Genomic DNA, 24,123 nt, shown 5'->3' on the forward strand with positions numbered 1-24,123 from the left:
CCCTTGCTTCCTGGATTCGTCAACTTTCCTCCACTATGCCGCTTAGTGTTCAAGTTGTTTGCCGGGCACTTGGGTTGAGATCAAATCTGTCTAGTTTTAACTGAAACTTAAGTCTGAGCAAAGGCGAAGTATACTCTATAGATCTCAAGCCTTATACCCTCTGTTACCCATAGAATATGCACCGCGACTGAAGAGCGGTCTTAAATAAACGAATGTGGCAAAAAAGAGTGGCTACGACTCATAACTAGCTGACCCGGCGAACTTCGTACAACTGAACTTTGTAGAATAGTCGATTAGTCACAATTTAATTTTTTTTTTGTGATGTAACCACAAATTCACGGTTTTCAGATTTTCCCCAAATGTCTGCTATAAGACCTACCTACCTGCCTTTCATGATTCTAGGTCAACGGGAAGTACCCTGTAGGTATCTTGACAGACAGACAACAAAGTGATCCTATAAGGGTTCCGTTTTTCCTTTTGAGGTACGGAACCCTAAAAAGAATTATCGAAATCGGACCAGCTGTTCTCGAGATTTGCGATCAGCAACACATTCAGCAATTCATTTTTATATAAAGAAAAGATTTGATAATTAGGTTCAGCCCATATAGAGCCGTAAAGACACTTGGTTGGTAGAGCGTAGCGAGACCAATAAATTAATCTATGGTTGGTTGGTTGCAACTTGTTTAGGATAATCTTAGAATAGATGATAATCCTATACAAGTTGCAACCAGCGTTTAAACAGCGCGTGGCGCGCTGAATCACGAGCGGACCTAGGCTCGGCTCGCGTGTTTGCGCGCCGTTTAACTGGACCTTCAAAGGAATTTGCGCCACCTTTCACGATCCATATCCACACGTTGCTGTAAACGTCAATAGGCAACATAATATGGATGGAACGAAAATAACCGACCAACGTTGATACGAGCGTTTTCACTATGGTTTTCAACAACGTGTGATGTCGGTCCTCAGACTTAATTCTTAGTCTGAGAGTCGGTCTTACTCTATGGTTGGTTGACTGAGATGACAGATGATGTCAAACTCAAATTTCAATGTCAAAGTATTCAATTCAAATTTCAAATTTCATTTTGTAATTTGTATTTGTTGTACTAAGAGTTTGATTCGAGTACTTTACAAAATAAGAAAACAAAATATCTATAAAACGTGCTTGCTGCTGTAGTGATTTTGTGTATTAAGACCACAACATTTTGTCAAACTTTTACCATATAAAATGTCTGACGCAATCGACGAATACTTCGAGGCTGGTTTGGAACTCGTGAAAAGTGCCGGAAACCTTATAACTGAGTATACTTCTGGCTGTAAGGAATACAAACTAAAGTCTTCCGATATTGATCTAGTCACGGAAATAGATAAAAAGGTAGAAGACACTTTAATTGGCGGACTTTCGAAGAAGTTTCCTTCACACAAGTTTATCGGCGAAGAATCGGTTGCTGAAGGTGCTAAATGTGTTTTAACTGACGAACCGACGTGGATAATCGACCCAATCGACGGCACGTTAAACTTCATTCATGGTTATCCCAGCAGTTGCATATCTCTCGGACTAACGATCAATAAGGAGGCTGTGGCAGGTATAATATTCAATCCTATTGTTAACCAACTGTTTACTGCCAAAAAAGGTCAAGGAGCATTCCTAAATGGCAAGCCCATCCATGTTTCTCAAGTTAAGGACATGAAAAATGCTCTTGTATCATTTGAAGTTGGAACAAGTAGGGATGAGGAGAAAAAGAAAGCTGTTTTAGAGAATTTTAAGATGATTGTTGATAAATCGCAGGGGGTAAGGACTGTTGGTTCTGCTGCTCTGAACATGGCTATGGTAGCTTTAGGAGGTGCGGATGCATATTTTGAGTTTGGTATCCATGCTTGGGACATTGCTGCAGGGGATATTATTGTTAGGGAAGCGGGTGGAGTCTGTATTGACCCTGCTGGTGGCCCATTTGACATTCTCTCTCGACGAGTCTTGTGTGCAAGCAGTGCTGAGCTGGCTCAGGAGATGTCTACTGTGCTACATCAATGTTATCCTGAGAGGGACTGAGTAAAATATGAATAAGACAGACTTACTGAAATAGATAGAATAAACTTGCATGTACAACAGATTTTGAAAAGCAAATTTTATATGTGAGATCATACCACTTTATTAAAAGTGTTATTATGCTATGCAAAATATAACATTGTCAAGAAATGACCTCACTTATATAAACATGTTACATTGGCTCTATCTATTTCCTTTAGTCTGTTATATTATGTTTTACATATAAATGATCTTTATTACCAGTGGATGTGTTTATTTCTAAGTCAATTTCCTAATTTCCTGTTTTAATTAGGTATTAAATGTTTATAATTTTCACCATGTACTTAATGAGTTTTGATTACATTATTTAGTGTTAATATAATTAATTATTGGTGTAAAAGTTGTGATTATAAATCACTGATCTGATGGAATTATAGTTTATTTTATGTTATTTATATATAGATAGGTTTCTGAAGATTAAAGTAATTATGTAATGCTAAGTATTATTACTTACTTGAATGATGCCAAAATAAAAATGTTTATTTTTCAAACTAATTACATATTAGAGAATTGACCAAGTATTTTTGTTTAGTTATACCTACTTTATAGGTAAGTAGTAAAAATAAATTTTACTTACATTTATTTAATGGTAAATTTTCTTATTCTTATTTACCTATTAACTAGCTAGTCTAAAAAGATTCCGACGAATTGAGAACCTCCTTCTTTTTTTGAAGTCGGTTAAAAATAAGAGTTATCTTTTGGAACAAAATATTGTAAGTGCATTTTATTTGATAAAATAAATGATATGTGACCAAAGTTCCTTTTAGTTTTTAATTGTACATACCCAGCTATTTCCTTTAGCTATAAATAAAAATAAAAACAACAAAAGATTTTCTATAATTTATTGACTTAAGTATTTAAATTAATAAAATTTATTTTACTTAATTGTAACATAATTTGTCATGGTAGGTGTTTTTAAGTGTTATGTTCCAGCTTCCATCCAACCAACCTATTAAGGAAATTAATGCCATTAGTAATTAATTAATTTACTTATAAGTACAATATTTATCAGTAAGCTTACATATTATTACAAACTAAAAGTTAGATGATGCCTGCAAAGTCCATGTGAAATGTGAATCTAGGTTTTTAAAATCCTGTTGGAACTCTGATTTTTTGGGACCAAAAATAGTATGTCTGCCCCTGGGATACAAACTATCTCTGTACCAAAGTACATTAAAAACAGAAGGGCCGTTATCCTAGCAGACAAACAAACAGACACACTTTCGCTTTTATAACATTAAGTAGTAGGTATGAATAATTATGTTGTCTACAATATAGATATTTTATATAACATTTTGATTTAAAGTTTAAACATTTTCACTTCTACTTAAATTATGTTGGTGGAAAACTAAGTTAGTTTAAAGTTTGCTATAATCACACTTACATTACCTATTTCAGTCAATATTTTATTTAGTCTTTGGTCCTTATTTCTGTCTCAGTAATTAGTCAAAAGATGGTCAGTATTAACTATTAAATAGAAATATAATGAGATCAGTCCGTAAAGTCAATCATTATTCTGTTAAGTATATTATCAAGCGGTAATAATTCAGCGAGGGTCAGTAATCATAAAGATTTGTTTTACGGTACCTATATTAAGTCAAGTTCTTAGAGGGTTGGCAAGTAGTAATGAGTCAAGAGATGATCGGTGTAATGAGACTAGCCGCTAGAGATATCAAGCGGTAATTGGTCAGAGTAGGGCGGTAATCAGTCGTGTCCATAGTCAAGAGTTGAGAAGAGTGAATCAATCGGTAATAATCATGTCGCTAGGGAGATATTATACTCAAAGCTGTTATTTAGCACAGTTTTAAGTGATAATCTACTAGGAAAAAGTGGTAATAAGTTGTAATCACACCAGCTGCTCATCAGGCCGTAATAATATGTCAGAGTTGAGTGGTAATCAGTCGAGTGGCAGAGGGTTATCAAGTGGTAATATTATGTCAGGATCTGGCGTTTATCAGTAATGTTGCTACTTGCTGGATATAATAATCCAGGGGTAATATGTCACAGTCTAGTAACCAGTCAGTTACTAAAGCTATCGAGCAGTTATGTCTTCAGGTCTTGCGGTAATCAGCTAAGTCTCTACTGGAGAGTTATAAGTCAGTGTATCAGTAATCAGCTAATTTGCTAGAGTCATAAAGCAGTTATGTGTCACAGTCTTGCGGTAATTAGTTAAGTCGCTAAAGAGTTATTAAGCGATAATAAGTGCGAATCGGTAATCAGTCAAATTACTAGAGTTATCGGGGAATTGTTTCACAATCTTGCGGTAGTCAACTAAGTTGTTGGAGAGGTTACAAAGGGTAATAAGTACGTAAATCAGTAATTAGTCAAGTAACTAGAGTTATCAAGGAGTTGTGTTAGTCTTGCTAATCAACTAAGCTGGTAGAGGATGCAGACTGTAATAAGTCCGTGAAAATTAGTAATTAGTCAAATAGCTAGAGTTGTCAAGTCTTGATGTGTCAGTCTTGCGGTCGTGAAGAGTTATAAGTGTCAATCGGTAATTAGTTAAGTTGCTAGAGTTATCAAGTAATTATGTGGCAGTCTTGCGTTAATCAACAAAGTCGTTAGTCATCAAGCGGTAATAATTGAGTTTAAATCCGTAATAAGTCAAATTGCTAGAGCTAGCAAGCTTATCAAGTTAACGTGTCACAGTTTTGCAGCAATCAACTAAGTTGCTAGAGAGTTTTCAAACGGTAATAAGTCAGTGTAAATCAGTAATTAGTCAAGCTGCTAGAGCTATCAAGTAATTATGTGTCACTCTTGCGGTAAGTAATGTCGTACGGGAGTCATCAAGCGGTAATAAGTCAGTTCAAAGCGGTAATCAGTCAAATTGCTGGAGTTATCAAGCAACTTACGTGTCACAGTTTTGCGGTAATCAACTAAGTTGCTAGAGAGTTTTCAAGCGGTACCTACCTATGTCAGTGAAGTCGGCAACCAGTCAAGTGATTACAGTTATCAAGCAGTTTTGTGTTACACTTTTGCGGTTGTCAGCTAGCTAGAGAATTATCAAACGGTAATAAGTCAGTGTGAATCGGTAATCGACCAAGTTGCTCGTGTTAACAAACAGTTATGTGTCACAGTCTTGCGGTAATCAACTAAGCCGCTAGATAGCTATAAAGCGGTAAGGTAATGACACCAGTGTTGTACATCACCCCAATAATGGACAAAAAAAGAAAAAAGTTTATAAATTAAGGGTACAAATTTGATTTTAAATTCTGGCAACACTTAAACATAGACTTTGACAGCCCATCTGTCAAAAGGTGACGTATCATTTCCCTCGGCCATTTTGTTTCAAAATGGCGAATGGTTAGTTTCGTGTGCAGTGAGTTGTTCACAAATAATCCAGTTCTATTAAGGAAATCATTAAGGAAGTAAGTGAATACTTTTGTTTATAGACTCTAATAGAGGTGTGGTATAGAAATGAGACATTATTTTATGTGTAGTATGATAAATTGACCAAATAATCCACAGCAATAAGCCAGGACAGTTTTGATTTGTAATGCGAATTTGATGATGTACATTACTGGATTTTTTTTTCAAGCATTTACCAATCATGAACATTGTGTCACAACTACTTTTTTTTGTCTGTTCTAGAATTTGAGCTTTATTGTGCGATGCTCAATTTTCTCTTTCAAAGTAACTAGGTACTTTATTTTTATTTTGCTCTACAGAATCCAGTAATGGACATAAAATGTCCATAATTGGAAACTAAAGAATACCCAGTTATAGACATATTATGTTCATTACTGGAATTCTACAGTTCCCAGTGATGGACAGATCAATTTTATTTCAGTTATTTTTTAACCTCCGACGAAAGAAACGAGGGTTGTTATAAGTTTAACATATGTATCTGTGTAGCTGTCTAGAGCATCGTAGCTTATAAACGAATGAACAAAATGCGATATTTAGAACATAGATGTTGATCTACGTGAAATTTTTGATCTCCTTACAAATTAGTAATAGATACTTAAGTTAAATAATGTTATCAAAGTTCTTATGATTATCTGTAATAAGTAAACACCTACAAGGTACCTATCAGCATAGGTTGTAATTTTTGATACAGTGTATTTCTTATTTTGTTAACCAGCTATTTTTTAAAACAAGTAATAAGAGGTTCGTTTTAAATGAATACTTTTCTGACTAATTAGTTTTTAGTTAATAAATATGAAAGAATCATACTCATAACTCAGTTCTTCATTTTTACCATTGCATCCTCCACCATGCTGGCTTCATAAATATAAAAACAAGTTGGTACCTATCTGTCCGTCCATTGTCCATTAATTGGATGTCCATAATTAATGGGCGTCCATTACTAGATCTTGTTCATTATTGGGTGTCCATTACCAGATTTTTACTGTACATCATTGGTTGAATGAATATTTTAAATACAGTTTGAATATTTTAATTATTTTATTTGACCTAGTTATCTTAGCCTAGTTATTATAATTAAATTACATAAAGGAAAACCCAACCTTCATGCTACATTTAGTTCTAACTGTATATGTTTCTTATCTAAGGAGATATATTGAAATATATATTTTTTTGTCCTTAAACCGTCCATAATTGGTGTCGTTACCTTAATCAGTCAAGATGCTATTATTAAGCAGTTATGTTTCATAATCTTGCAGTAATTAATCAAGTCTCTAACGCTAGTTAACAAGTGGTAATAAGTCAGTATGTGTTGTTTGGTGATCAGTCAAGTTGCTTTAATACAAGTTATGTCTCATATGTGTTATGTGTAGGCGTAGCAGTAATCAGTTACGTCGCTATATAGGTATTAACTGGTAATAGGTTAAAATTTGATCGGTAATCAATTAGCTAGGGTGATCAAGCAGTAATATGTCTGAATTCTCAATTTCGCACAAATTAGTTAAGTCACTCAAGAATTATCGTGTTCTTTACTGTCGAGCCTTTCAGTCAAATGACGTGTCAAGGAGTAATAAGTCAGAAATAATTGGTAATCAGGCAAGTCACTTGTTATTTAAACCAGTAAATATATCGCACTCTCGCGGTAATCAGTCGAATTGCTAGTGTTAATCAAATAGTGTCAAGTACATTATTGTAAGTATCGAACAGTAATGAGTCAGAGCTCGCTAAATAGTTTATCGTCAGTTTAAGTTTTAATGTCAGAGTCAAGCGGGAAATTTAAACTTTGTCAACAGTAACCAGTTGAAAGGATTATAATATAATCCTTATATTATTATATTATAATATTATTATAATATATCCTTATATTATAATATTATACGGTTACAGTAAAGTAGGTCAAGAGGTAATTTATCATAGCTGTCAGGATCTATATATTCAGTAAAGTAGGCATGAAATTATAAGTCACTTAAGCGGTCATTTGTCAAGCGGTCAAGCGGTAATCAGTTTAATCATTGGTAGTCAGATACTTATACACAGTTTTAAATTTGTAAAACGTAGAGATAAATTAATAAAATTCAGATTCAAAAAATATTCTAATCGAATAAATTTAGTACTTTTGTATTAGTCGATAAGAGATACTTATACCGCCGAATTTTAAAGATATTCAGTCGAGTAGTAGGTATCCACATAATTTATAGAGTTGTTAGAGTCGCACTCCTGTCGTATTAAGCGGTAATATTAAGGTTTGGCAAATAGTCATGAAAGAGTCGTTATTAGTAGGTAACCAGTCAAGTCACCATCATATAAAAAAAACTGTCATCGGTAATTTGTCAGAATTAAGTAGTACCAGAAGTCACCGCAGATTGCAGAATTGTCAGTTATCGAACCAGTAATGGTAATAAGTCAGAAGTCATCGAAGAGTTGTGCTTGTGAGTAATCGAACAGGTAATTTGTCAAAGTTGAGAGGCACCTAATTGTTCAAGTAATCGTCGAGATGTCAAGCGGTATTAATCGGGTATTAGCGGGTCAAGTAATCAGTCAGTTGTCTCATGGACAAGTCTTAAGTGTCAGTATTTAAACAGTCCGCTATTCAGTCAAGTCGTCAGTTAGGTACCTATTAGATGGTACAGATTCCTACTTCAGTCAGACTTTCAAGCAGTAAGCGCTAAAATCTTAATCACCGATGAGTTTTAAGCACCTCAGTATTTTTAATCGGTAGAACGGTAATAGTCAGTTTTCTTAGGCGGTAATAAATGTTATCTACTAATAATAAGTCAATGTCAAACAGTTAAAGGTATCTAATAGGTTAGTTAGGCGAAGTCAGTCAGTAAATTGGTTATCGTTTTATATCTAGTCATTGTTAGTTGTCAGATCATAAGTTAGGTAGGTATTATACCTATTAAAAAAGGTCCCTTATCTTAAGTTTTCCAAAGGAAATAACTACCTACAACACATTAAACTTAATTTGTTTAGATAAATACTAATTAGGCAAGACAATCTTATAAATTATGCATTACCATTTTGTCACCTTGTAAATGACACTGTAATTAAGGTTAGGTAGTTAGGTAGGTATTGTTCAAATTATCACACATACCTACACATAGTGCAGCGTCTCGAAAGAACTACCTATATAGAAGTTGTAGTGGGTACAAAGAATTGCAGAGATGGTTTTGAGATAAAAATAGTTCTGAGTTTACTGTTATATTTTCATGTTGCACGAGAAAACGGTAAATTGACTGTGGAACCTATCGTACAGTGGAACAGACACCCTCGTCGATGCGCCTTTACCACCAGATTAATCTTCAAATTGTTTAGATTCAAACACAGAGCTTTTTTCCGTGAATCCAACTGCAAATTGTTCAACGTGTATGTCCCGCAAATTGCTAACACGCGTGGCCGCCATTTTAATGACGTCAGCAGTCAGCACTGACTGAAGTTTCGAGCTGATGGTATATTTTTATTTCGGCTGACGTAAAAAGACGTCATTTAGATGTTAATGAGACATAGTTCCAGCGCAATAGCAATTTGCGGGACTTTATATTACAGTATACGCGCATCGATGCGCGTATACGTGAGACATATGGATCCGAGACATGGTCGCTAACTATGGGCCTCATAAGAAAGCTCAGAGTCACTCAGCGGGCGATGGAGAGAGCTATGTGCGGAGTTTCTCTACGTGATCAAATCAGAAATGAGGAGATCCGTAGGAGAACTAGAGTAACCGACATAGCTCAACGGGTTGCGAAGCTGAAGTGGCAATTGGCAGGGCATATAGTACAACCGATAGACGTTGGGGTCCCAAGGTGCTGGAATGGCGACCTCGCACCGGAAGACGCAGCGCTGGAAGACCCGCCACTAGGTGGACGGACGACATCAGACGAGTCGCAGGGAGCCGATGGTTTCAGGCGGCGCAAGACCGTGGCGTGTTGAAGTCCCTACAAGAGACCTATGTCCAGCAGTGGATGTTTATTGGTTGATGATGATGATGTTTACGCGTACGCGCATGATCTGTGTGACGTCCTGTTGTGTCTATAAATTATTTTATTTCATTTTAAGTACGACGTCGTCCAGGCCTTCGTCTCAAGGAGTGGAAGTCCATGGGGCGGGGGATTTCCCTCAGCGCGTAGGGGTCTAGCTCGACGGCAGGCATGCGCTGTGGCGGGCTCTCTGGGAGGTCCTCTTTCTCGTCGTATACTGCCCATCGGGATGGACTGAAACAAAATTGTTCTATAAATTTCCTAATACGCACAATGAGGTATCCACATTCCACAAGCGGCAGAAACTTGTTATTTTGATAGAAGTTAGCCCTTGACTGCGATCTCATCTGATGGTAAGTGATGATCGAGCGTAAGATGGAAGTGGGCTAACTTGGAAGGGGTAAGGCAGTTCATTAAACCCATACACCTGATCCTGACCTCATAGTTAATATTAGATATAGGTACACTTTTTTTGGTAATCTTCTTACTTCTTTTTAAAAATGACTATCAGATGAAGGAAATATCTAGTTTCCGGATCCCAAAAATTGCAACTATCCAATTGACGAAAAACTAAAATAATATCTAAGTAGTATATTTATAAAGTGATACAGTTTCAACCAAAATGATTAACTTACATGTTTTCACTTGGTATAATCTGGAACGCCACAGAAGGTGTTTTTGCGGAGCTGGACGGTTTCCTAATTGTCAGTCTGGGTTTGTCTCCACGCGCTGCTTTGATTTCTTCTGTACTTTCTATTTGATCGTTTCCAGATCTTTCTTGGATATCCATATTACTATTACTAGTTGGTGTTTCATTAGATTTTTTCGGTTCGTTTTTCTTTTGAACATTTTTAAGTTTAAGATCTGTCGAGTTATATTTATGCAAAATGTTATGCATGTAATAGTATTTATCTTTAACGTCCGAAGTCAAATCGTCTTCATCGTTTCGTCTAGTTGGTCTTTGTAAATTGTAAGGTTTCGTAGCTGTCTCATATAGCAAGAAAGTTGATAGTTTGCTGTGATTTAGGTCATTTGCAGTGTCGTCGGATTTTACAGTTTCAACAGTCGAAAAGTCTTTACTAATAGAATCTGGTTTAGTTTTTTCAGTAGTAATTTTATCATTATTAGTAATGCTTCCTTTATAAGTGCCTACGTATCCAAAAGTTAGGAGTTTGTAAACATTTTCAGTAGTTGGGTCCACTTTGTCTGTAGTTTTGTCTGTAAGAGATTTCGGTCTGTTTGTCATTATAAACATTTCTGTAGAAAGTTTGTCGTTTGATGTCGATGTATAATCGTCATTAGATCTAGCTGATGATCGAGAGTTTTCAGTCACTGGTACGTTTATTCTAGATTCAAATTTATTATCTAAGTCGTGTCTATTATTATGGTAAGGTCTGTTAGGTCTTCTGTATGTATCGTCATAACTTTGGTATGTAACTTTAACTACGTCTCTATCATTCTTATCTCTGTCATAATTCTGTCGTCTTGTGGTCTGTCGCCAAGGTCGAGTAGTAGGTCTTGGTACGTAATTTATCAGATATGTGTATTTGTCAATGTTTTCAGTCACAGATATGTATGGTCTACTGTTAGGTCGTTTATGCGGTGAGTTATTAATTACCACAGATTGAACGCTTTGTACGTCGTCGTAATAGTCGTTGTTATACTGTCTAGTGTCAGGATCAGAGTCACTGTAACGTCGTGTCTTTATTTTAAAGTCTAGTTTATCATCTATAACTTGTACTATAGGAACAGGTTTAGTGTTTTCAGTTGTAGTCTTATTACTGTCTGTTTCAGTCCGGTTCAGTCTGTGGTTTTGTTTTTGCGGTTTATTTACAAGTGCTGCAATTGGTTTATTTTGGTTAGGGATTTTTGAACCTTTTTGTGGTTTTTTAGTTGTTTTAGGTTTAGTTGTAATGGGCTTAGGTTTGGCTGGTCTTCTTGTCGTAGAGTCATCTTCTTCTGATTTCTTTATGGCATTGTTTGAATCTGAATTTATTTCTACCCAAGGGGATAAATCAAAGTTGTTCAGGTGTCCGTTGCGACAAGAGATTCGATCGTTATCTTGGTTATCGGCTGATAAGAAAACGAACGGTTGAATGCTGTCAATGCTGTCCAAAGTACGACAAAGCACTTGAGCTAAAGATACTCTGCGTATTTGTTGTAATTGTGCTGGTGTCAAAGAAGATTCGAACCCTCCATTTTCGTACCTGAAAAATTGAAAAAGAAAATTTAATTAGTTTATATGATTCGAGTTTTAAAATATAAAGTTGGTACCACTATCACAACAACTTACCAAAAGCGATCCCCTTTCCTAAGGTTGGTAAATTGTTGCGCTATGATGCATGCCAATGTTGGTCCCACTAAGCCTCCAACGACCGGGCGCTCAGCCATACCTCCGGTAAATAGATCTATATCGTCCACGTGTCTACAAGCAAATATGAATGAAAGCATTTATTAACATGAATTAATCTTCGCTATTCATTATATTTTTAAAGTTCACCCTATTTGAAAACCTCTCTTTTATTTTGCTTATAGATCTGGTAGATTAATAGTTAATACCTTGCATCAATTAGCGTGACGTTTTTTTTAATTTAACCGTGCTTAAAGAACCTAAATTTTTAAATATATTTCGTACACTGAAAATTTGGGCACTTTATTTTACATATAATCTGGGCACTTTGGCGATATTTTAGTGACCATTCTACTCTCTACATCCTTTTCCCTACATCCATTTACTTCTATAAATTCTCTGAAGTTATTGCCATTTCCAACCCAAGGAGATACTGAAAAGGCCATTGCGGCAGGAGATTCGAACATCTTGGAGTGATTGAATCTGGTGTTTTACTGGTTTTCAGTGTACAGCTTAAGACTTAAAAGTATAAATTCTTACTTGTATAAAACCTTCAGTTTCCTCACTGCCCTTGCTGGCATCACCCTGAATAAATCATCGAAGTTGGTAATGGACGTGAGTCCGCAAGGTTCTCTCCACGTCGTATATGGAGGAACCCCATGGTCCCTCCCCCTCTGTATATTGATGGCAGCCAAGTCCATCCCGAAGCTGAAGTGAGGAGTTTGGAAGAGATGGTTGGTGAGTTCCTCGGTGATAAATTCGTCTCGTTTTTGTATGGGTTGGTTGACCATACCTAGTAGTAAGCGGTCTACGGCGCCCATGCTCCAGATGTTTGATGGATTGGTTAGTTCGTTGTGGAGGGAGACGTCTGTCAAAATCAAAATATTCATACTAAGTAGGTACACTACACTTTTCGAAGTTCAAAAATTCAATTAGAAAAATATATCATTGCCCAGCAATCACGATATTATTGGTAGGTATTCATTCAATTGTACAAAAGTTTAAACTGATCTGCCCCCCAATTGTGTAAGAATAACCATTTCATGGCTATCGCAATCGTCAAGAATTCTGCCCTTTGATTGGCTGTGAAAAAATTTAAACAGCGAATCAACCAATCAAAGGGCAGAATTTCTTGACGATTGCGATAGCCATGAAATGGTTATTCTTACACAATTGGGGGGCAGGATTGACAATACTAAAATTAAATAAAGTCTAAAATGTTTTTTGTAAAATAATGGCAAGATGACTTCCTTGTACGACACCCTTTGTAAACAAAGAAGGCATTTGATTGAGTGTATCAATGCATGCTTGTATTGGATTCAACTGCTATGGCGATGCTGTCTATCAAAGGTTACCATCCCAAGCTACTTGCAGTTTTATCTTGGGACTACACCATGAAGTAAAACATAGTTTTAACTTTTTTTAAAGAAAAACATGAGCTAATAGATGAGTTACTTACTGTTTGCGATGGGACGATGGAACCTATCGAAGCGCATCAAAGAAGGTTGTACGAGGCTGTGTCCGAAGCGGAAGGCGGCGGAACCAAAGGCGCTGGCAGGACTTGCGTTGATCTTTGGACTGTAGCCGCGATAGAAGCCCTTCTGCTGGAGATCCAGCTCGAATAATCGCATCACTTCTGAACCTGGAACCAAAAAAAATTGTGTTGGTTGAATTTGAGAATGATAAAGAACGAGAAAAAAGTATTTTAGCGTTTAAACTACCGTGAGTGATTTCCATTCTAAATAATATAATATGTCCCGGCTTTACTCACGTGTGTAGTCGACGTTAGCCCGACTAGTTTCGAACCCATACGGGGTCCTTTTTCAAGGGAGTCCGTTCGCGCACGCGCCGCGAGTAAACCCGGGACAGATATTATTTAGAAGAGAAAAAAGTAATTAACTATACTGAAAGTTGACTAGATGGAAAGACAAAATGAAAGAAGACTTAACCTACAATATTTGTTTCGTAAAGCCCATTTTTTTGACTCAAGAATAAAATGAATTTAGATTTAGACACATGTTGCTTAGAAAATTTCATGTAGGTAATTACCTAAGTATAATTTGGTGTAAAGTGGATTTCAAGTGTAGTCAAATATTACGCTACAATTTCATATCTAGTGGTTTCTTACCTAAAACAATGGGCAGAAACTCTCTGTAAGTGATGTGTTGTATCATGGCACCGACAATCTTCCGCGTCTCTTGGTAGATCTTCTCGTCACTCCAGTGTGGATTTAGGTGCGCCAGCTCTTGAGCCATTCTGTGGAAAATCAAAATTCTAAAACAACACCAAATTGATGAAACATTATATCAATATCAAATCAAGTAACTGAAAAATAGTTAATAATTTAATATTGTGATTTTGGCAAATATAGTATGATAGGAGTGTATAAGTATAATGCGGAGAAGAGAGATATGAAAGTGATGAAACTGATGATTTGTTTAAAGTGATCAAACTACGTACAAAATTTAAGGAAGCTGTGGATTTCGATGCAGGATTTGACGAGTGTTGTTAAGAATACACAAATACCAATAAATGAAATCTGATCGACCGTATTGATCAAACTACATAAAAGGAAGCTGTGTATTTCAATGCAGGATTTGAGTGTTGTTAAGTATACACGAGTGAAAGACTAATAAATAAAATCTGATCGACCGTAATCATAAGAATCGATGCAAGAAAAGCATCAGGATCAATCTAGATTCTGCACCACCCGATAGTACCTTATACCTACCACACAAAGTCATACCTGTTATGTTGCCTGAGCCACACGATATGCGCGGCGACGAGGCCTGGGTGCTCGTTGACTCTCGCGTCACCAGACTTGAAGCAGTCTGTGGAGACAGCGCCGCCCCGACACAATTCATCACGGTCAGTTGGTAGTAGGGGACGACGCTGTTGGACCCGACCGTATTGGAGCATGCCTGAATGAGAGGAATAAATCTTTTGAATACTTAAACTAGTTTGGGAAGATGTCCTAAAGCTTTGTGAACACTCTCAAGTCTTAAGAATATCAGTTCTCTGAAAGGACAGAGGTGTACCACAGGGCACTGTTATTAGACCCATGCACTCAATACTCCGAGTTTCTAAAATAGATCTTTAAAAGTGGCTGTTACGCTAAACCTATCGAAATCTTGAGATTTCTTGAACTTGATAAAACACATTGTTTTTTACTCAATGATTTTGATAACGAAGGACTTGATAGTCAAAAATTTTAAGTTTTAGTAGTAGCTAGGAAAATGCTCGTTCAAAAAGTACAGTTCTAATATAAAATCCAGAATTCAAGGAAGAATGGAATTCGAAGAATTTTTGCATCATATGACTCTAAAATTAGGGGGAAAAAGGCCAGAGACTTTGGCTTCGAAATGGTACAGAACCCCTGAAAAGACCAATAAAGACAGTAAAACTTACCATTTCTAAACAGCCTGAGTTTATCCGACTGTCTAGCGGAACTGGCATATAGCGGAGAGCCATCTATGTACGCCGACACTTGGTTGAACTGCTCGCGCCAGCCCAGCGCGCAGTCGTCGCGAGGGGCTGGAGAGGATCGCACGAAGTCTAGGCAACGGACCCCGCGGGGACCGTAGAACGGGTCTGATGGTGGGACTGCTATTGGCATACATTCTGGATGCTGAAAGAAAATAGTTTTGAATATTTATCCGAAGGCTGCGTACAAAGATAAACGGGGCGTTGTTCTTGACGGTCAAATGAAACTAAAGGTATACAAGTCCTTCGAGCCACGGAAGGTATTCCATAGAAATAAATAGTAATCAGTAGTGCCGCAGCGACAATATACCGTATGCTGCTGCTGCATGCAGTCGGCTACGTTGCCTTCTTTTTCTTCTCGAGTCGATGGTCACCACGCAACAACTTACGCTGCCTTTACGCTGGTATTAGGCATGAGAGCGTTCATGCTAAAGCGTTGTCAACTTGTCACGCGCGTATGGCTTAATAATATCCAATGTCACAACTACACAGTACAATTTCTTAAAATCATAACAACGTCATACCCCGTCTTACAGTTCTATAAATTCTTAAGTATGGATTGCCTGGAGGTCACTGTAGTGATAAAAGTCACCCTTTGTTTTTAAGTCTTTTCTGTATTTTTTATTATTTGTCATAGCAGTAAGCAATACGCACAACATATGAAATTTAAACTCACCATGAGTTCTTTGGGAATAAAATCTCTTCCACCATCTTTGCAGCACCTCGGCACTGATCCATTAAAACTTCTTGACTGTGAAGTCGCCGTGAGATCATGGTCCAGGAACTGCCCCCATTGCATCAACAGATGGGTGATCCCAGTGTTCTCTGCGTTCTTGTCCTCATGGACGAGAGCGCTTATTTCTCTAGCGGAGGGCAGCTTGTGGCCGAATATGGAGCGCCTGGGGGCTTGGATGCCGTCGGAGTAGACGGGTTGTATGAAGCGCTGGACGGGGGTCATGGTGGCGCCCCAGCGGGGGCGGCTCAGGTTGTTGCAAGTGCCATCGTGGGTGCGGTACCTGTAAAGAGTGTGAGGGTTATCGCCTTTTGTGAATTCCGATGCAGTCCAATGCAGTCTAAGATGGAAGCGGGCTATTTAATAGACATAGATTTAGCCATATCCCTCCTCGCTTTCTTCGCGGCATCATATAGGAACATTGTTAGTAGTGACTTTTTTAATGGAGGGGGGGAAGGGAGGGGATGTGGACATCTCAATGGTCACTCTCAGCGTCTTAGAAATTTTAAAAATTCTTACGAGACATTTCACCGTGGTTAATTCTGGTAAATTATTCTTTCCACCATTCCATGCGGGCATGATTTTTACCTAATTAGGGTGGGTGGATACTGGATGAGAAAGTCGAAGGTCCGTGTGTAGTTACGTGTGCTCTCGGAAAAGTCTATGTCCAGCAATGGACGCGAGGAGTGAAGCCGGGGCGGGTTTCTCTTACCGTTTGGAAGCTGGTGGACATTTGGGCGGGCCTCTGAGGGGGCACTGCTCCAACAGAGGGGACTGTCGGAGCGCGCTAGCGGCCGGCAGCTGACCATCTTCAGTGCGACTCTCCAGGTTATCTCCATTCTCGATACTGGAAACAAAATATTCATTAGACTAATAGGCAGTGCTTGCTTTACCTATGGTGTAGGGTGTGCAGCGCACGTATGGGTGCAAGGTCTTACTCCTCCAAAGAGCATGCTTCGCTTTCGGCCCTTCGATGATAATGTTGTCAGGGTATCCTTCCGTATAGCTGTGATAGGTAGGACTTCCGCCTTCTAATCGGAGGTCGGGGGTTCGATCCCGGGCACGCACCTCTAACTTTTCAGAGTTATGTGCGTTTTAAGTCATTAAATATCACTTGCTTTAACGGTGAAGGAAAACATCGTGAGGAAACCTGCATGCCTGAGAGTTCTCCATAATGTTCTCAAAGGTGTGTGAAGTCTACCAATGCGCACATGGCCAGCGTGGTAGACTATGGCCAAACCCTTTTCACTCTGAGAAGAGACCCGTGCACTGCAGTGAGCCGGCGATGGGTTGATCATGATGATGATGATCCTTCCGTACCCGAAGGGTGTGAATGCGAGCTCCTAACTAAGCCACCCACCCACTATAACCTCCGCTGTCCTTCCGTCCGTTCGTACGTCTGTCTGTCCGCGAGCTGTGCCTACCTATCTCATGAATCGTTACAGAGTTGAAAATTGAAATTTTCACACATGTGCTTCTTGTCTCTTTTTTACTATAAAAAAGAGTCTACCTGAAAGGTACCTAGAATTAAGGATTCTGTGGTAGGCATAACCGGCTTCCTAGTTTCTACGTAAGTAGTACTTTAGGTATTTGTTGTTATTGAGAATATACAAAGGTGGGGTGAATGTAGATATCGGTGAGAGGGGAAATTGCATATTTATGAAATGACAATACCACTTTCATTCAGGCTACCATTTAAATGAGATTTAGAACTTTCTTGAATATAAAATTAATTACATAACATTAATAATATAATTAGAAATTGTCATGATTTAGCAAGGATATTTTCTAAGCAGGTGCCAAACTCAGATCGGCATAGCAGTTTTAAAACAACTTCAGAGACTAGACTAGTAGTCTAGTCAGTGCAAGAAGACATCAGTACCCTCATATAAATGCGAAAGTGTGTTTGTTTGTTAGTTAGACCTTAAACCACGTCGCAACGGTGCAACGGATCTGTATATATAAAATTCAAAGTCCTGACTGACTGACTGACATATATATCAACGCACAGCCTAAACCGCTGGTCTTAGAAACATGAAATTTTGAGGGTGTGTTCATTGTAAAGAGTAGGTATCCACTAAAAAAGGATTTTTCGAAATTCTACCCCCAAGTGGGTTAAATAGGGGATGAAAATTTGTACGAAAGTACATCATTTTTCAAGTTATTTGCATGAAAATTGGTATTTTGGTTTTCAGTCACAAATGAAGAAATACGTGTTCCAGGATTTTTGGAAATTCAACCCCCACCTCTATTTTCTATATTCCACCCGAGCGAAGCCGGGGCGGGTCAGCTAGTTGATAATATAATTTTGTGCATGAGTACCTATAGATAAAGATATGGAGCGTGACATTTGCTATTTTTTATCCCGGACAATCGAAGAGTTCCCACGGGATTTTTGAAAACCTAATTCCACGCGAACGAAGGTAGTTAATAAGTAAATTATCACCACTGCCTAAATTACCTTATATATTCAATGAATGAAAATAAATGAATTTGACCATCAAAAAGTGTAAAAGGTATACCTACCTATCCATACTAATATTATAAATGCGAAAGTGTGTCTGTCTGTCTGTCCGTCTGTCTGTCTGTCTGTCTGCTAGCCATTCACGGCCCATCCATTGAACCGATTTTGACGAAATTTGGTACAGCGATAGCTTGCATCCCGGGGAAGGACATAGGCTACCCGGAATTTATCGGAAAATATTTTTATCCCGGAAAATCAAATAGTTCCCACAGGATTTTTAAAAACCTAAATCAACGCGGACGAAGTCGCGGGCATCATCTAGTTTGGAATAAATGTCTGAATGTCGGAATGGACTTTGGCTTAAACATTCAAATGTTGTGCTATATACTAGCGACCCGCCGCGGCTTCGCATGGGTGCAAGGTAATTATACTATACCTATAAACCTTCCTCTTGAATCACTCTATCTATTGGTGAAAACCGCATTAAAATCCGTGTCGTAGTTTAAAAGATCTACGCGTTCATAAATACATACAGACAGAGCGGGAAGCGACTTTATTTTATAGTATGTAGAGAAATGTTCCCCAATAATGTTCTCAAAGATACATTGTCTATGTGAAGTCACACTCATATGATGATCTTCATCATTCCATAATCCCTATTGCGCAAGAGTGATTTAGTTGTGTTTGTTTGAGCAATAACAGTATAAAATAATTAGTATGCGCGGCGGTGTGCAAAGTCAAACAAAATGTGACGTGAGCTGACTTGCGATTTGCAATTATTATGAATATTATGTAAATGAAAGTTACTAGAGACGCCTAAAGTAAATTTAGATATAAAAGATATTCCATATTACGTAACGGATATACATATTATAACTTTCTAAAAATGCCTCAGGCAAGTCTCTAAAACTCGGCCTGAGCTCAGCCATTTTATTCTAAGAAAATATAAAATAACTAGGTAATTAATGTCCGCAACTTCGTTCGCGTAGAGTGAGGTCAAAAATCCAGTGGGGACTCTTTGATTTTCCGCGATAAAAAGTAGCTTATGTCCTTCCCCGGGATGTAAGCTAACTCTGTAGCAAATTTCATCAAAATTGGTTAAACTGTTGGGCCGTGAAAAGCTAGTAGACAGACAGACAGACACACGTTCGCGTTTATAATATAAGTATGGATTAGACTATACTTTGACGTAAGATTTTTTTACACCTTTTGCCTGTTATTCCCCAAAGTTACAATGATCCAGACTTCATAGTCGCGGATCGTTCCTCCCTGTGTTGGGAAGCATACGCAGAGAAACTATCAGCTTTTATAAAATAACGAAAGTCTGGCACGCGCTGGCTCTCTCGCTATTAGTCTATAGTGTGTATAAAAGGAAAAACTGACTGACTGATCTATCAACACAAATCTCAAACTACTGGACGGATTGGGTTGAAATTTGGCATGTAGATATTACGACATCCGCTAAGAAAGGATTTTTGAAAATTTAACCCTTAAAGAGGTAAAATAGAGGTTTGAAATTCGTGTAGTCCACGCGAACGAAGTCGCGGGAATAAGCTAGACTGTATATATATACATATTCAAGGAAAAACTGGCTGACTGACTGACTGATCTATCAACACACATCGTAAACTACTGGACGGATCGGATTGAAACTTGGCATGCAGATAGCTATTACGACGGCTACGACGATCGGCTTAGAAAGGATTTTAGAAAATTCAACTCCTAAAGGGGTAAAATAGGGGTTTGAAATGTGGTTCACGTCACGAAGTCGCGAGCATAAGCTGGAGCATAATAATTAGTAAGCTACCACAATCTGACATTGACAAGTGACAGCCCTACCCGCGTCATTGACCCCAGTGAAAGTGAAAACCACTTTCGCTTGGAACCGACGCGGAGACGCGGACGCCGGCGGTTGCGTATACACGTGTTATATGGACACTGGGATATTTGCTTGGCAACCTTGTTGGCAGGAAGCTTCTCGTGGTTGCATATTATGATAGGTGCAATAATAATTTCATACTATAATATATAAACATACCAGAAGTGAAGTTAAATATTAACCACGACACACAGCGGCTTATCGAGAGTTTTGCCTTTCATAATAACCTTACTGCAATATTAACTTGATTAGGGCACAATTGCTATTGAAACCACTCAATCAGAAATGCGACTTAAACACAAAAGCATTTAATAGTCGAATGAGTCTGAGGTTGAACACAGACTGCCTTAAGAATTTTTGTGTTGTTTCGGATTGACTATGCTGCGTAGGCCCTACTGGCCGCTACAGCGTCACCGGGGGGGTTGGCGAGCGCGAAGCTCCGCCTGGGGGTGACCGGTGAGCCCTAGAGCTCGAAGAAATAATTCGAGAGGTCGGGGGGCAACGTCCTCCTAAGGGCGCCTCCTGTGAGGCTCGGACCACGGCTTAGGATGACGTTGGGATGGGTGGAGTTGTTGGACTACTGGTTAGTCCGTACGCACCCGAGGCCGTGGCGTGAGCCCACGTCCGGGTGACGTTAGAAATCGGGGACCTCGTCTTCGCCGGCGAAGACGCTGTGATAAGGTTGGATTGTGTAGCCCTACGAGATAGGGAGCATTGTCGGTCATGATTTGATCGTCGGGATCGTTAAGGACGTGCTTAGGGCGCCTTTTGTCAGGGGGGTCATTTCGGTCGGGGGTGTATGTCGCTGCCTCAACTATTAGGGGGTTGGGGTGTCTAATGGGCCTTAAGAATCATCAAACTCTCGCTTTTATACCAATCGATTCAAGATGGTGATGCAACACATCACGTGACTTCTGTCACAGATAATTCATTATTATAAGTGCGCTAACATATAGTCTATTTTTTGATACCAGAGACCAATAAATCATTAGCTGATGCCCACGACTACGTCCGCGTGGACGTTCTGCAATCGTTTACTAGTAAATAAAATATACTAAAAATATAAAAGCCGCTATTCCCAGTACCTGCGCAAGTTACCTACGTTACAAAATAGAACAAGTTGATCTACTACGTAAATGGTAATCAATCGATGTGGTTAATGATAAAATCTAAAAACTAACTAAAAGATACTAATCTAAAAGTGAACATCTTAAAAATTTGCTTAAACAATAAAAAAGAGCCTGAGCCTGAGGTTGAGCCTGAGCCTGAGGTTGAGCCTTGCCGTTCAGCGAGGTAATAGCGCCAGTGTTTTGGGCACAATGCCCATAAATGACCATTTGGACGGCGTATATTTTTTGTAAATATAAATTTTTTAGTGATAAGTTTTTCTGTATGTATATACATTTTTATTGTTGTTATTCATTCATATTTGTAGAAAGTAATCTGAACATGTTTATTTGGTCAAAAAAAAAAATAAAAAAAACAATAAAAAATATAATATTATAATTAAAATATATTAACTACGTAAATACTACTAAGTGTGAACTTATTAAGTAACATTAATATTAATTAATTTGCTAGTCACTAGGACTACCTATATTATTATGAATGCGAAAGTGTGTTTGTTTGGTCTGTCTTTGTCACTCGTACGAAGATGCGTTCTTCGGCTAGTAAATAGCTATAGTGATAAATTCATCATTAAATTATCAAAATTGAAAAATAATAGTCGCAGCAGAAATGGCTGAAAACGACAAGCAGCGCAAGTATGCCTCTCTTATCGAGAGTTACATTTTTGTTTCGTTTGCCGTGGAGACCCTGGGGCCATAGAGTCCTAGCCTAGTGCTAAAAAAAATTTACGAGACATTTCACCGCGATTAATAGTCTGATCTGGTGACAGAAGGGCTGGCTCATTTTTTGCGCAACGGATCAGCCTGGCTGTCCAGCGCGGAAATGCAGCCGGTATTCTTGACACCATTCAACGCGGGCATGATTTGTATAGTAATTAGATAAGGCTAGCTTTAAGTTATGTTGCATTATTTTCATTATTAAAAAAAGATTCTTAATGTATACAAATTGCATCCTTTTCATAAATCCTTACTTAATATTATAAATGCGAAAGATTGTTTGTTTGTCTGTCTGCTAGCTTTTCACGACCCCATCTGTTTAACGATTTTGATGAAATTTGGTAGAGAGATAGCTTGGATCTCGGGGAAGAACAGTCTCCTTTTTAATCCCGGAAAATGAAAGAGTTGCTACGGAATTGTTAAAAAACGAATCCGTGGGTTAATTTTTTCCCGGGGTGGTGGTGGTGGTGGTGGTTTCCGTGGGTTAAAGTCCCGGGCGAAGTCGCGAGCGTCATCTAGAAATATATATTTTCATATCAATGTCAGCATTATAATATTCGAATTAAATAAACATTCAAATGAAAATTCTATATCAATTAGCATTAAAGTAGTTATCGTTATTATTAAATACAAAATAGTTTTTGGAAAAATTGCCTCTACGCCGTAGGCCTCTACGTGGTTCGATGTGAAATTCGTACTTTGGTTAAAATATGACTATACATAGTTATAGTGAGTATATAAGTACAATATTCCAATTAATTAATAATTCTAAATAATTATTCCAAAGAAGAAAGAATATACTTGAAAAAGTAATGGCAATCAAAAAAAGATTTTTGTATGCAACTTTTTACTTATTTATACTGAATTTTTACAAAATAAAAACCATGGTGGGCAAGCGCCTGGAGGGTTTAACGTAACACAAAAAATGGAAAAGTTTCAATTAGTTCAAAGATACAGCTTTGTTTGAAAGAGAAAAATTCTATTTTTATTCTTTTCAGCGTAAAAATGCTTAATAATTGAAATAAATATTTATTAAATCAAATTAATTGCGAACCTACTTAAAACTATTTGATTAGGTTAGTTTGTCACTATGATAAATAACTTATTTTCCAATTTGCACTACAATTAGTTTAATTATTATTCTCTTCAAATCGCTCTACATTTTTTACGATCATTAGTTTTTTGCGGCCAGTAGGTACCTATTGATAATTTAATAATAATAATTCACTCTTAACCAAGGTTCTGTATGTATTTTAAACATTTCGCTATTTTTTTAATCAATTTTTATCCTTATAATCACAATAAATGTTTGGATGTTTGTTAGGTACTCTTTCACGCCACAATGACTGAACCGATTTAGCTGAAATATGGAATGATAATAGTTATACCCTGACTTAACAGATACTACCTTTTATCCCGGAAAATCGAAAAGTTCCAACGGGGTTTTAAAATTAAATCCACGCGGACGAAGTTGCGGGCATCAGCTAGTTAGATATATAGAGCATAGCAATGAGACAAAATTAAAAATCTACACTTAAAAAGTACATACCTTAAAGTTGCAGGAATCAGGAACACCCCTTAATCCAGTCAGTCAATCCATAGTCAAAGTCGGGTCACATAATATGGTCACAGTCACATTCACTGTCACTGTCAACGGTCAGTCAAAAATTCAGTCACATGTCTTAAGTCCAACCTTAGCCTAATATTTTAAATCTATATTTGAAATAGCTGTATAGTTAGCAGTCATAGTCCATCAGTCTTAAAAATTGACTAGAGCGCGTTCGTAATTTGAATTTGCCGCGTGTAAGCGCGCACATCGCCATCGCGGCTGCGCGTTACTGCTCGAGGGAGAGGGTTGCGCGCGCTCAAATACTTCCACTTCTTTCTACCCACCGTTTCGTAAACATTTAACAATCGTTGAGTATGTTTGTCAACAAGCTTCGA

General features: G+C 37.9%; 2 protein-coding genes across 2 annotated transcripts; one reads left to right on the plus strand and one right to left on the minus strand.

Moving 5' to 3' along the window:
- The first annotated feature begins 1,035 nt into the window (after window positions 1-1,035).
- On the plus strand, window positions 1,036-2,839 carry LOC117987763 (inositol monophosphatase 1). Its single transcript, XM_034974816.2, has one exon. The coding sequence runs from the start codon at window positions 1,226-1,228 to the stop codon at window positions 2,045-2,047; it is 822 nt and encodes a 273-aa protein (XP_034830707.1). The 5' UTR covers window positions 1,036-1,225; the 3' UTR covers window positions 2,048-2,839.
- Window positions 2,840-6,664: 3,825 nt separating this feature from the next.
- On the minus strand, window positions 6,665-24,008 carry LOC117987817 (peroxidase-like). Its single transcript, XM_069502798.1, has 11 exons — window positions 23,729-24,008; window positions 16,705-16,839; window positions 15,936-16,275; window positions 15,185-15,404; window positions 14,523-14,697; window positions 13,905-14,032; window positions 13,236-13,418; window positions 12,317-12,644; window positions 11,720-11,851; window positions 10,062-11,633; window positions 6,665-9,660 (listed from the first exon to the last, which is right to left on the minus strand). Exons 3-11 carry the CDS (start codon window positions 16,215-16,217, stop codon window positions 9,501-9,503), a joined length of 3,180 nt encoding a protein of 1,059 aa, XP_069358899.1. The 5' UTR covers window positions 16,218-16,275; window positions 16,705-16,839; window positions 23,729-24,008; the 3' UTR covers window positions 6,665-9,500.
- Between the last annotated feature and the right edge of the window lie 115 nt (window positions 24,009-24,123).

Source organism: Maniola hyperantus, chromosome 13, assembly GCF_902806685.2.
Source record: "Maniola hyperantus chromosome 13, iAphHyp1.2, whole genome shotgun sequence".
Classification (NCBI taxonomy): domain Eukaryota; kingdom Metazoa; phylum Arthropoda; class Insecta; order Lepidoptera; family Nymphalidae; genus Maniola; species Maniola hyperantus.

Coding starts and splice junctions, on each gene's coding strand:
- LOC117987817 (XM_069502798.1), bottom strand. CDS start 16,217: ATGACCCCCGTCCAGCGCTTCATACAACCCGTCTACTCCGACGGCATC. Junction 14,033..14,522: donor TGGCTCAGGCAACATAACAG/GTATGACTTTGT, acceptor GATTTTCCACAG/AATGGCTCAAGAGCTGGCGC. Junction 13,419..13,904: donor GTTTCTGCCCATTGTTTTAG/GTAAGAAACCAC, acceptor TTTTGGTTCCAG/GTTCAGAAGTGATGCGATTA.
- LOC117987763 (XM_034974816.2), top strand. CDS start 1,226: ATGTCTGACGCAATCGACGAATACTTCGAGGCTGGTTTGGAACTCGTG.